Source organism: Paracoccidioides lutzii (genome assembly GCF_000150705.2).
Source record: "Paracoccidioides lutzii Pb01 unplaced genomic scaffold supercont2.8, whole genome shotgun sequence".
Taxonomy (NCBI): Eukaryota; Fungi; Ascomycota; class Eurotiomycetes; order Onygenales; family Ajellomycetaceae; genus Paracoccidioides; species Paracoccidioides lutzii.
In genome coordinates this window covers 687,129-701,817 of record NW_015440954.1, presented here as the reverse complement: position 1 = coordinate 701,817, position 14,689 = coordinate 687,129, and the positions used below count along the sequence as shown (strand labels likewise).

The window sequence follows — 14,689 nt, the reverse complement described above, 5'->3', positions numbered from 1 at the left end:
CAAGATTCTGTCTTATTTATTATAGATCATTGTTTTTTTAGTGGAACCAGTTGAAAAATGTTTTGCCCGCGGTTGGACTTTTAAGTTGGATGACGTCGAAGCTTTGTAGCGCTGACTAACGCAGCCAGTCTGTGTATTTGAATCTTGTATTTTCTTTAATGCTTTCTATATCAATTTTCTGATGAAATTGATTATTAAGAGTGTCTGATTCTGTATATAAGCAGTCTGAAATCTGTGAATCCTGAAGAATTTGAGATTGTAGGCAGATTACACAGTAGTTATGTATCTAGCAATCTAACCCACCTTTATCCATATCCTTCGGCGTCTGATACAAGCGCTCCATTCAGTTTGTACCGAGAACGGAGTATTCCTGCAAAAAATAAACAAAGAATTGGCTGCACGGAAAAGACAAAAATATAATTTCTCATTTATAAAGCCAATTGGTTCCCATTGTTTGGCAATACGAACCCAGTGGTAAAATCGAGGTAGCACCCTGCCTATTCATTTTCCGGTTTTCATAATTCATCGTTGATCTCAAAGCTTCATACACAGCAACATATGAGTAGAGAGTTCAGCAGCTTGGCTTAGATAAAAATTAACTGATAGCGGACTATAATGAATCGTACCACTGACACCAACCATGAGGTGATTGGCAATTCCTCCAAGCAAATGAATGCGTTGCGCCTGTCAATATCCCATCACATCGATAGTGGTTTGTGCACTTATCCTTCTCCTAATGACCTGGGAAATTGGCAACTCTTCCAGAAGGGACCTGTTTTCGAGATAGATATCTCCTGCCTATAAATTGGGCAAGAAGATAGGGGTGACTGGTGGGTGTCTGGATTTCTTCGGATCAACCGTGGAACTGCTCCTGAAAATTGACTAGTTGCATATTGACCGTACTAACATTCTGGACGCACAGTATCATCAGAATCCGATATATTTTCCTGTGCTCTGATCAATCTCGTTTGACTAAATCGTGATTTTGTCGATTCTTTAAGTAGCCTCAAATATCTTCAGAAGAGAAGAGGCGTGAAGCGATAATGCATATCTTACAGTCATTATCAATATAGTTTTCGTGCAAATTAGTTAGTTACTTGCCCAAGGCCATCTCAGTTGGTGCGCTGTAAAAACAATGCAATGAAAAAGGTTTTATAAACTGTGCAAGAACTCGTCAGAGCACTATCACGTCGGCTACTAGGCCTCACAGGATTCGATAACCTCCTGTGCCTAATCCACAACCGTAGTCCAGGTCCTTCGAGTCTAGCAGATACGTCCAACCCATAAACAAATCTGGCAGAATGAGCCAGTTTCCTTTGTACTGGTCACGGCGACAGGTTAGTTAGTTAGTTAGTAATTCCCAAGCGAGCGGATCACAAAATCACTTGTATTTCAACTGACTAGATTTTAATCAAATTATGTCAATGCCACAACACTCAATTAAATTAAATTAAATTACACTAGGTTGAGGACATCTTATTCTTGTATGTCTGAGAGTGCCGCAATTGCTGCAGCATTGTGGAGCTTATTGATGTGGTGCAGGCTCAGATGATGATGACTCTTATGTCAGGCCTATCCGCCTTCTTATGTAATCCGCACTGTATATAACTTCCGCGTAGCTAGTGATTGCTACATAATCAATCAAGCAATTTATCCTTCACAGGTTATGAGACCTGTTTTGCGCAAATAACTGCCAATTCAGGGAATTCTTGCCAAATATAGTGTATATTAATCACTGCTCACTTCATTCAATATAATATTGTCTTATTTTATGTCAATTGATTGATTTGACATGCTCTTATATTATTATTAATTTTTCTATGTTTAATCTGTTCACTTAGTGGGTGAAAGAAAAATCTGCAACTTGCTAATTTTTCAGTGACTGATCACACAAGAACACATCAATCTGCTCAATCAAGCTTATAGACAAGAATCTCACTGAATAAGATTACTTCATTATAAAGAAGATTAATATGACATGATGGAATGTATGATGACTTACTCACAGTCATGATTGAGTCAATTCAGTCAATCTGACTGATCTGAAAATGATCAGGAGGCCCTGAGCTCACTGACCCCCTCAGAAGCATTCAAGAGTTCCAGGATTGGACTCTCTGAAACACTCAGTTGACAAGCTGGACTGATTACAGCTTCTATTATGATAAGGCTGATCCACCTATATCATGTTGAATATGTCAATTCAACTCCTTCAGAAGACAGGGTGAAGACATCTGCAGCAATTTCTAACTCATTGCTGACAATTGACTCTGAAGAATTGCAACTGAGGAGATTGAATCTTGAATGTCAAAAGATTGATTTAAAACTTCAAAAAGAGAGATGCAAAGAATTGCAGCTTCAACTTCAATTGAAGAAACTCTACACTCAGAATGACAGGGTCACAATGTCTGCAAATCTACTGACAGGTTGATCATATAAGGGGTTGAACTCCTAGATTTACTCTGGCTGGCTGACTCAGCCTAGTCATCATTCACACATGCACACATGATCATGCTACGCGAGCTTGCTTAGCCTAGCCATCATTCGCATGTGCGCACATGATCATGCTACGCGAGCTTGCTTAAGCTTGAGTTCTTATCTCATTCTTTTCTTCCCTTTCTCAAGCAATTCGTCCTTGTTATATAGGAGGACTAGCCTTTAGTTCTTAGAGCTTAACCTTTTATATTATAAATTGCTTCACTCCTTTCATTGATAGGTCACTGGGAGCCTTAATCCTGTATCATGAAGTTCAGTGATAGCACTGATATATGAATAGACTGGGTTAGTAATCATGCTAACAAATGAATGAGCAATATTGAAAACATCTAGCTGAATGAGATAAAGCAGCAGACTTGTACAACAAATGAATCAACATGAAGCAATGAGCAGAGATGCTCTCAGCAGCTTTGAACAACAATGAATGATCTTTCTTCAACAGCAGGAACAGGTCCAGCATAAGAACAGAGATTTAATAGTAGCTCAGCAAGCTGAAATAGCTAATCTACAACAAGCTTTGAACACTTCAACATCAATTCTCTCTCAATTAAATCTGCAATCACTCATTGCAGTCAGAAGATCAAAGACCAAGCTATCAGACTGCAAGAAATATGATGATTCTAATCTGAAGCACTACTCTCAGTGAGAGCTAAAGCTTCAATCAAAACTTAAGATCAATGAGAAAGCTTTATATAATAATGAGAAATGTGCTTGATATGTGTACTCAAGACTAAAAGAAATGGCAGCAGCTCAAGTTTACCTCTGAGTTGAGAATAATAAAGATAAGATCAACTTCATGATAGAGAGCTTACTGAAGCAGACATGCATACTCTTTAGTGATTCTGCACAACAGGAAAAGGCTATGCAAAAGCTCAACAATCTATGACAGAGTAGAAGAGCTCTCTTTGACTTTTTGTCTGAATTTAATCAGCTACTGCTGAAAGCTGATGATCACAGATGAGATGATCATGTTAAAAAGAGATATTTGAAATTTACTCTAAGCATGAAGCTAAGGGAAGACATGATGAGTGTAAGAGAATCATCTCTCTATGAAAATTACTGCAGAGAGCTTAGATTAGTTGATCATCAACTCTCTAAGCTTAAGACTTTAAGACAGTGATCTAAACATTGTGAGAGCAGATCTTCTTCAGATCATATGACATCTAATTCACACTCTCTACTTCATCATACTGTTCTTGACTGATGAAATCAGTCTCAAGCTTCCACTGATAATCTGATGAATCTCTCTCCTGATGCTATAATTCCAAGCATCTATCACATCAAATTGATAAATCAGACAGAGATTAATTAATAAAGAGAGCAAGACCTGTGTCTGAGATGCAGAGCTGAAGGTCATATGATTAAGAGCTGTCTGTTCAAACCTCTCAGATGCTCTGCCACTCTCATGATAGTTAAGATGATCTCTGAGCCAGTACTAGACAATGACAATATAAATATTAGTGAGAATTTGAGAAAAGAGTAGCTTCAATCAAAAGACACTAGAAGAAGCAAAATAAGAAGCTTATGAGAAAGCAATGAAGAAGATTTAAATCTAAGATGATATTCAAATCCTTCATTGTTGATGCTCTAGTAGATAATGCCTTTTCAACTAGAGCAATGATAGACAGTAGATATAATGTCTATGATCTTATTTCTCAATTTTATGTTAACAAGCATAAGCTCCTGTGCATTGAAATTCCCCCTGTTAAAATGACCAGCTTTGAAGACTTCATAGGACTCTTCACAAGCATAGTGACTGGCATTCAAATTGATATAGGTGGTCATGTAACTGAACAGGCCTTTCTCTATGTGGTGAATAAGTTACATGATCATGATATGTATTTAGGTGATCCCTGGCTAGCTCAGCAAAAGATGACTGTGATCCCTCATCAAAGAATTATGAGATTTGAAAAGAGTGGCATAGAGATAGAGTCTAGTTCAAATGCAAAAGCTGATGTGATTCCCATCTCTGCTGTAAGCTTCTCTAGGCTTGTGAGCACTTGAGAGAAGTGAAATATTGAGATCTTTACTGTCAGTTTGACTAATATTCAAAAGACTCTAGAAGTGAAATCAAAGATTGACTCTAGAGAAAAGCTGCCTGAACATTATCATGAGTTTTTAGATGTATTTGATAAGGAAGCCACTGATGCTCTACCCCCACTTCATGGCCCAGGTAGAGATCATGAGATTGAACTGATTAAAAAGACTGATAATAGCACAGAACAACCCCTTTGAGGCTCATTATATAATATGTCTTGAGAGAAGCTACTGGCTTTGCAAAAGACTCTTACAGATTATCTAGATAAGGATTTTATTAGAGTGAGCAACTCCACTGCAGCCACTCCTATACTATTTGTGAAGAAGTCTGAGAGTGGACTAAGATTCTGTGTGGACTATTGAGCTCTTAACAAAATCATCTGAAAGAATTGATATTCTCTATCATTAATCAGTGAGACTCTACAGCAAATTGAACAGGCTAAATGATTCACTAAGCTGGACATTATTGCAGCTTTTCACAAGATTCAAATCATGGAAGGTGATGAGTGGATGACAGCCTTTAGAACCAGATATAGGCTATTTGAGTAGCTGATTACACTCTTTGATTTGGCCAATGCTCTGAGCACCTTTCAAAAATATATCAACTGAGCATTACATAGATATCTGGATGACTTCTGCTCAGTCTATTTAGATGACATCTTAATATTTTCCTCAAGAAGCTTACAGGAGCATTGTGAGCATGTACAAAAGATGCTTATGCATCTATGAGAAGCAGGCCTGCAAGCAGACATCAGAAAGAGTGAGTTTGAGATGAACAGCATAAAATATCTTAGATTCATCATTGAAGCAGGCAAGGGTATACAAATAGATTCAGAGAAGGTTAAAGCTGTTTTGGAATGGGTAATACCTACTACTCTTAAAGATGTATGAGGATTTTTAAGCTTTGTCAATTTCTATAGATGATTTATCAGGGATTTCTCAAAGATTATAACTTTACTGATAATTTTTACATGCAAGAATGTTTCTTTTTTGTGGATAAACAAGGCTGAGGAAGCTTTTAAGTGTCTAAAATCAATGTTTATCTCTGCTCCAATCCTGCTTCAATTTGATTCTGACTGTGAGACTATATTGGAAATGAACTTCTCAGATTACATCTCAGAAGAAGTACTACTACAATATGATGAGCAGAGCATTCTACACCTATGTGCTTTCTTCTCTCACAAGCATTCACCTGCGGAATGCAACTATGAGATTCATGATAAGAAGTTATTAGTGATAATTGAGTGTTTAAAAGAATGAAATGCTGAGCTACAAAGTGTAAAGAAATTCAAGATTTTTACAGATCATAAGAATCTAAAATACTTCATGACTATATGCAGACTAAATGAAAGACAGCTATGTTGGATGAATATTCTCTATTAATTCAACTTCAGAATTGATTACTGGTCAGAGAAGTTGAACACTGAATCAGACATTCTATCACAAAGAGAGCAGGACATGTCACAGAGCACTGATGATGAGAGAATCAAGCAGAGGCAAGCTCAACTACTTAAGTTTAATGTACTGACACCTGAAATGGAACCAATAGTGGCTGCTGCCAGTGTGAAACCTGAGATATCTCTTCAAGCTCAGTGAAATGAGACTCATAAAAATGACAAGATTATGCAGCATCTGGAGCAAATTCTTCATGAGAAAAGATTCAGATTTTCTTCTGAACTCAGCATTAAGATCTCTGTCTCTGAGTGCTCTTTAAATGATAACAGAGAGCTTCTCTTTTGAGATTGTAAGTGAGTGCCAGACTTCAAATCTCTTTGAATCAGATTAGTGCATGAGGCTTATGACTCACCTCTTACCAGCTATCCTAGGTGAGAGTAAATGACAGAAGTTCTAAGATATGAGTTCTACTGGTCAGGCTATGCTGCTGATGTGAGAAGAATGATCAGGAACTATTATCTTTGCAGATCAAACACTGCATGAAGAGATCAATATCAGAAACTGCTTAAGTCTCTTCTCATTCCTGAACACATATGGCAGGAGCTTTCTATGAACTTTATTGTGAACTTATCAAGCTCTAAAGAATACACAAACATCATGATTATAACAGACAGACTGATCAAGAGAGTTATATTAAAAGCAGTTAAGAAAACTGATGTGAAGATAGTGACTAGAGTGTTTCTTCACAACATCATCTCTCAACATGACATCTCTAAAGCAGTAGTGTCAGATCAAGGGTCAGCTTTCACAAGCATGTTTTGAACTTGAGTGTGTGAGAAATTAGACATTAATAGATGACTCTTCACAGTCTATCACTCAGAGACTGATGGAGCTACAGAGTGAATGAATCAGATTCTGAAAATCTACCTACACAAGTACATTAGCTTTCAACAAAATGACTAGTATGAATAACTTTCTCTAGCAGAGCTGATCATCAATAATAGAGATGCTGCCTCAACAGATGTGAGCTCATTCTTTTTAACACATCTTTTTCACATCTTCTTTATTGATATAGCTGATGCACTCTCTGTTGAAATGCCACATAATCTCATTGAGTTTGCAGATGATTATATGAGAAAGGTCTGTGAAGTGTTGAAGTGAGCTCAAGTAAAAATGACAGATGCTCAGTAATCTCAAAAGAAATATGTGAATAGATGAAGAGACTCAGCTTCAAGCTTTCAACCTGAAGATAAGGTCTGGTTGAGCTTAGAGAACATGAGAACTAATCACCTATGCAAGAAGCTGGATGCAAAATATAATTAATATACTGTGCTAGAAAAAATAGAATCTCATGCTTACTGACTGAACATCTCATCTGATATTCACAATGTCTTTAATGTAAAGCTCTTACATGCTGCAGTGACAGATTCTCTGTTTAGTCAGAGGCAAACTAACTGGCAGCCACCAACTATAGAGACTCTGGAAGGATCTGAGTTTGAGATTGAGAAAATTCAGAGTGAACAAATCTACCAGAGGAAAAAGCAATATCTTGTTAAATGAGTAGGTTGGGCTGAGTCTACATGAAATGATATGAGTCTCCTATAATAAGTGAAGGCCTTGAACACTTGAGAGGCCTCTCAGCAGGCAAAATTAGGTGTAAAGAGAGCTTTAAATAGTCATTAAGATTCACAACAAAGAGGAAAAAGGGGGGTATTATAAGAGGTTGAACTCTTATATTTGCTCTGACTGGCTGACTCAGCCTAGTCATCATTCATATGTGTGCATGTGATCATGCTACGCGAGCTTGCTTAAGCTTGAGTTCTCATCTCATTCTTTTCTTCCCTTTCTCAAGCAATTCATCCTTGTTATATAGGAGGACTAGCCTCTAGTTCTTAGAGCTTAACCCTTTACATTGAATACTGATATCTTCATTTTATCCTCATCAACCTGACTATTCACCATTATGCTGAAGCAGCTACTGATTAATAAGTGATATCAGTGATTGAGTCATATTGATGAGAAGAATCTAATTAAAATATTGCAGGAGCCCTGTTTTGAAATTGTCATCATCAGCTCAAAGAAGCTCTTATTCTGTGCCACATGTGTTAAAGTCAAGTATAAATGTGCAAGTTATAAAAACATCCTGCTACATCATGCCACTCACAAAGGTCTTAAGATCTGGGTGAACCTATTTAGAGGTGGAGAAATACTTGATAATGAAGAAGATACATCATCTTATGCAGGTAAGAAGCTTGTGATGATGATCACTGACAATGCCACATGAATGTGATAGATCTTTCTATTGAAGCATCACAATGAGGCTCTAAAATATATATAGACCTTTAATCAATTTATGAAGAATCTGCTCAATCACAGTGTTATGATTATTCACTCTGACTGTAGTGAGTTGAATTCAAATGCTATAGCTGTCTATATGATGAGTGAGAGTATTAAATGAGAATCAATCTCACTCCACACTCTGCAGCAAGATGATGTGTCCAAACATTCAATTGACCTAATTATCAAAAAAGTTTGAATGTTATTAATAGATTCCTCCCCCCCTCCCAGATGTGAGGTGAGATGGTAATTGCAGTGACTGAAATGCTTAATCTTATGTTAACATCAGTCAAGCTCTATAATGATATAGAAAATCCAGATCTGAAGTTAATTACTTCATATAAAGCTTGACTCAGAGCCCTGCCCTCCGCATGTGAGATTCACCAATAAGAGTACAAGACTTATTTAAAAATAGTGCTCAAGTCAAATATGAAGATGGCTTTGTGATCACAGGAGCTTATATTTACAGGTTATGATAGCTTTATTAATTATAGATTGATTGATTCTTCTAATGATTGCCTTTACACATTGAAAGATGTAATATTTCAAGAAGATCTTCATTTGATAGATTCTCTGGCTCTGTCTGAGCAAGGTGTCAAGAACTTGCCTTCTGCTGTTTGTGTGACTGCAGTTGCAATCTCCTCCACCTAACATGATTTATCAACAGATAATTTCATGGTGGACAGAGAGTTTCTATCTGTCTTTTCAGTATTTCTACACTCTACAAATAATTGATAGATAGACTATGAGATTACTGTGTAAATTTCAACATTTTTAGTGCAGAACACTACTGCCCTTTCAGGGTCTGCTTTTGAGATGAAGAATTCTTCAATGCTTACTGAGAATATTACTTCAGTAAGGAAGACCTCAGTGAGAGATTTCACTGACAATTTAACTGACATCTCTGCAGACTTTGAGATCACTGACTTATCAGTTTCAAAGAACCTCACCCAGGCTCAGGTGTCTGCAGATTGAAAATATTACTTCCATGTCTACATTAAGAAGATTAACTGCCTCAAGCAGATTAGTGCATAGTGGCTAGTTGAAAGGACCTCAGATATGATGATTCTACATAGCCAATGAGTGTTCAACAAAAAGATTAATAATGCAGGTAGAATTGAATGATATAAGATCTGCTGAGTAGTCTGCAGCAATTATCAAGAAAAGAATGTTAACTATTCAAAGACATTTACACCAGTTGTATTAATCTCTACCTTCTGAGCACTTATGACAATCTCAGTATTCTGAGAATGACATATTCTGCAGATTGACATGGTTACAGCATTCTTAAATGCTCAGCTTCTCATTAATGAACATATATATATGCATCAACCTGCTGGGTTCTGTGAGGGATGTGATAATCTGGTATGTGAATTGATGCAGAGACTATATAACCTGAAGCAAGCAGCACTATTATGATATGAGGAGCTGTGAAAAATGCTATTAAAAACAGACTTTTATATCAGTTCTCATGATGCTGATTTTTTCATAAATAATGTCCACAAGGTCTATATAACTATTTACATAGATGATGTTCACCTATATGGCCCAAATATATCAGATATTGAATGGACAAAAGCTCAGATCACTACTAATTATGAGATCAAGAATGTAAGTGAATCAAACTGGTATTTGAAAATAAAGATTGATCAGAATGCCAAATCTTTATCACTATCCCAGTCATTGTTCATAAAGAACCTGCTTGAGAAATTCTCAATGAATGACTGCCACTCAATATCCTCCTCTATGGAGAAGAATATTGATTTCATGAGTGATAATGAAGAACTGATTGCTTATACAGCAGAATTTACATTACATTTCTATCAATCAGAGATTGACTCTCTGCAATATCCCACTGCCAATACACACTTTGATATAAGCTTTGCTGCTGACTTTCTAGGGAGATTCAGCTCTCACTCTATCTCAAAGAATTGAGTGACATTCAAGTGAATTTTTAGATATCTACAAGGCACATCTGACATAGATGTGTTCTACTGAAAAGATGCAGATATAGAACCTGTGATGTTCACTGATACTGATTGAGTGAGCTGTGATCTAGATTCTCACTTCATCATCAGATATATCATTTATATGGCAGAGGATCCTGTTGCTTAATGAAGCAGCAAGCAGACAGGTGTTTCAAAATCATCTACTAAGACTGAATATATTGCATCCTCAGAGATTGTCTATGAGCTTGTCTACCTCCAGGAATTGCTGGAGGATACCAGCTTCATGCTGTCCAGACTCAATAATATTGATGATAATGACAGCTTGATCAAATCACCAGTCAATAAGCTGATGTATACAATTCAGATGAATAATAAATTGATGATTGAACTGATCAAAAGTGAAGCTATTTCATGCTATTCTAAGCATATAGAGATTCACTTCCATACTCTTTAGAATCTTGTCTACAAGAATGAGATCTTAATTGATTATATTCTGTCTGCTGAGAACACAGCAGATGAGCTGACCAAGCCACTTGAGGTGACTAGATACACTCTATGATGACAGATATTAGAAGACATGATAAGCAGGCGGAAATGATTATATGAAGAAAATGACTGATTTTTCAACAATATGGGTTTTCCAGTCAAATTATGTACTAATACCTAGCTACAGGCTATTTTTTGTATGTAATCTCAAGTACAGTTACATTGGTGAGTGGGGGTGTCAGGCCTATCCGCCTTCTTATGTAATCTGCACTGTATATAACTTCCGCGTAGCTAGTGATCACTACATAATCAATCAAGCAATCTATCCTTCACATCTTAAAGTTGAATAACTGTCGGTTCAATGAGTGCAGCAGATGAAATAATAAGATTCTAAGCTTTATTCCTAGTTAGACCTTCTGCATGTTGGATTTGACATCTAAATCTATTCTGCTTTTACCTTTCTATTTCATTCAAATTGAATATATCCTGATATTACTTCTTTATAATAGTGATGCTGATCATTCTAATACATTAACTGACTTAATTACAATCACTTATTTTTTTTTTAATTTTTTTTTTTTTTTAATTTCCAGGCTGTAGAAGCTTTACCCAGCTATAGCACTCACTACTAGTAATAATTTTAGTAGTAGTGCAGAGTCTCATTGCAAAATCAATTTCATCAAAGTTGTATATATCCTCTGACAGAATTTCATACTTAGCAATTGTAGCCTTCAAGGTCTTAAATCAAATATGAATAATTTTTATATCTTCATATTTAGCTCAGTCATGATTATAGCATCTGGAGTAGTTAGTCTGAAGCTCTGGACAGTGTGCCACTAGATTTGGCACCCAGCTCTTGCCAACACGGAAGGGGGTAGTAATAAAGATAATAAAATTCCATATAGTAAAAAGATAATGCTATATCCTCAACAAATGCTGACTGCAAGGGAAATCTTCATTTAGCTTGATTCAGCACTCATTCAACTAGCCTATTCTCTTCAGCCTGGGTTAATTTGACTGAATTTGCACATAGATTCATGCAAGCAGTCTAGTCATTGAGTTGATAATTTAGAGTAGAGAATGACACATTAAATACATATGCAGATTCATGAATTGGAGATATTTCTTGCATTTTTAAAGCATTTATCATGAGTTCAAGCATCTCCTCTCTCTTAAGGGAATTTGAAGCGTTTTTATTGTGAATTGGTGGCATAATTGCGCGTTGAGGTGGATGAGTAGTTAAATGAGAAGATATTTCGAATTGATGATCTGCTCGCTTGGGTGATCCGCTCGCTTGGGAATTACGTAGGGTTAACTAGGTAGTTACTTAGGTAAGCTCTTGGTCCAAAGGTCACTTCCGATAATTATTCGTCAACGATCAGCCTAATGCTGTTTAAATTCAAGCCACTGGACGCAAAGACGAGTCATCCCACTTCATAGTGCACAAGATAACAGTCATTGAGTTGCTGGATAACATCAGGACGCCGGATCTTGGGCTGCCCATCATGGCGGAAACTCCCCTGACAAACGGCAATGGGTCTCCACGCACCCCTAAATTGAGCTCGCTCGCCCTGACTGAGGGCTCTGCAAAAACAACAACCTCAAATGAGAGGCACGGCCCGTCCGCAGACTGGGATATTCCAGAGGCATATCTACTTCCAAATGGATATCCAGATGTACGTGTTTCTGATGTCTTTCCCTTATCCGCAAATATGAGCTATGATCATGTCTCTAACTTAAAACCTTTTTGAATATCTCTATCTAGTATTTGCGACTTATCCTTACATCCCGAGTCTACGATGTTGTCCAAGAAACGCCACTCACACATGCTGTAAATATGAGCAATCGATTAGAATGCAAAGTCCTTCTGAAACGGGAGGATTTGCTTCCCGTCTTCAGCTTCAAGCTTAGAGGTGCCTACAACAAAATGGCCCATTTAAGTCCGGAGAGAATGTGGAAAGGGGTCATTGCATGCTCTGCAGGTAAGCTTTATGCTTGCATTTCCAGCTATACCATCATATCTACTTGCTCACCAGTAGTCCAGGGAACCATGCTCAAGGCGTTGCGTACTCCGCGCGAACCTTGAAAATCCCTGCTACCATCGTCATGCCCTCAGGAACCCCAGCTATCAAGCATCGAAATGTAGCGAGATTAGGTGGAACGGTTGTCCTACACGGGCCTGACTTTGACTCCGCAAAGCTGGAAGCTGCCAGACTTGCAAAATTATATGACCTTACAAACATTCCACCCTTCGATGACCCATACGTGATTGCAGGCCAGGGGACGTGCGGGATGGAACTACTTCGACAGTCCAATCTGCAGAATCTTGAAGCTGTATTTTGCTGCGTAGGGGGAGGGGGCCTAATTGCCGGTGTCGGAGTTTATATTAAGCGAATTGCGCCACACGTCAAGATTATCGGGGTAGAGACACATGATGCCAATGCGATGGCTAGGTCCCTCGCGGATGGTGAGAGGGTGACTCTTAAAGAGGTGGGACTGTTTGCAGATGGTGCAGCTGTGAAAGCGGTTGGCGAGGAAACCTTCCGACTATGCAGGGAAGTGGTAGATGATATTATCCAGGTTTCAACCGACGAGACCTGCGCGGCGATCAAGGATGTTTTTGAAGATACAAGATCGATCATGGAGCCTGCTGGAGCACTTGCTCTTGCCGGGCTCAAAAAATATGTTGCTATGAATCCCTCGCCGAACCCTAATCGAGAGCTGGTGGCTATAACCTCAGGAGCGAATATGAATTTCGACAGATTACGTTTTGTAGCTGAGCGAGCAACGCTGGGCGAGAGGAAAGAGGCGCTACTGAGCGTCACTGTCCCCGAACATCCAGGAGCGTTTGCAAAGTTGATTGAGCTTGTCACGCCACTTGATGTCACCGAACTCAGTTACCGCTACTCATGCCCGGAATCTGCTAATCTGTTCATTGGCCTCTCTCTATCCTCCCCAACAGGGACAGATGATTTGTCTCATATAATTCGCCAGTTACTGGCATGTGGAATGATTGCATCGGATCTAAGCGACGACGAGCTAGCCAAAACTCACATTAGATACCTTTGTGGCGGACGAAGCAACGTCGCAGAGGAAAGACTGTTCATGTTTGAATTTCCTGAACGGCCAGGAGCTCTTATGAAGTTCCTCAGGACCCTGAAACCACACCAGAGTATCTCACTATTTCACTACCGCAATTACGGAAGCGACGTCGCTAAGGTTCTTGCGGGAATTCAGTGTCCAGCTGCTGAAAAGAGAGAGCTGGAGGATTTCCTGCACGATTTGGGTTACCCGTTTATAGAGTGCACACACTCACCTGTCTACAAGACATTTTTACGAGAGTGAATTTTCTTTTAGTTATTTCGTTCATTTTAGATTCCCCCCACCTCTCCCAAAGCTTCATCCCGCGATTGATTTATGTGTTATCTGGTCTATTTTTTTCTGCGTTTCTGGCCTCCTGGAATATGAGGTCAGGCTGGCGTTATTGAAAAAGGGAATGCGGTGTCTGTCGTCATATTCAGCTGCACACATATGGTTAGATAAAAGCATCATTGGAACTGTCATCGGGAAGCAATATATTTACACAATACTTTTCCTCATAGTTTTAATTTTTGAGACAACAAAATAGAGTATACGAAGGTGTAACTATCTCTTCAGAATCGGTACAATGCCTGCTGCATCCAAATTCATTTGCGGCACGAGGCGGTCACCGGAAAAACACAAAATCCGTCCACTTTCCTCGGATTCATTCCCCAGTCAAATCGCAACCGCCGTATCTTCAACCCATCCTCCTCGTCCCAACTCCAAAAAGCAATTGCAAACATGAATTAATTATTTATCACACAATATACATTAACCAGTCTTTGCTTCTTTTGTTTCTCAACCCCGTGTTTCTTCCAATCGACTTCTCACACCAAGAAAGACTGCCGCTAGTTTTTGGCTGACAACTCAACCCAACAATGATCCAATTCCGCACCCTCCTATCCTCCTCT

At 38.4% G+C, this 14,689-nt stretch overlaps 1 protein-coding gene across 1 annotated transcript; it reads left to right on the top strand.

The window, feature by feature from the left end:
• Nucleotides 1–12,202: 12,202 nt before the first annotated feature.
• On the top strand, nt 12,203–14,042 carry PAAG_03168 (threonine dehydratase; the record flags this gene model as incomplete). Its single annotated transcript, XM_002794577.1, has 3 exons — nt 12,203–12,373; nt 12,463–12,679; nt 12,742–14,042. The coding sequence occupies 3 exons, from the start codon at nt 12,203–12,205 to the stop codon at nt 14,040–14,042; spliced, it is 1,689 nt and encodes a 562-aa protein (XP_002794623.1).
• Between the last annotated feature and the right edge of the window lie 647 nt (nt 14,043–14,689).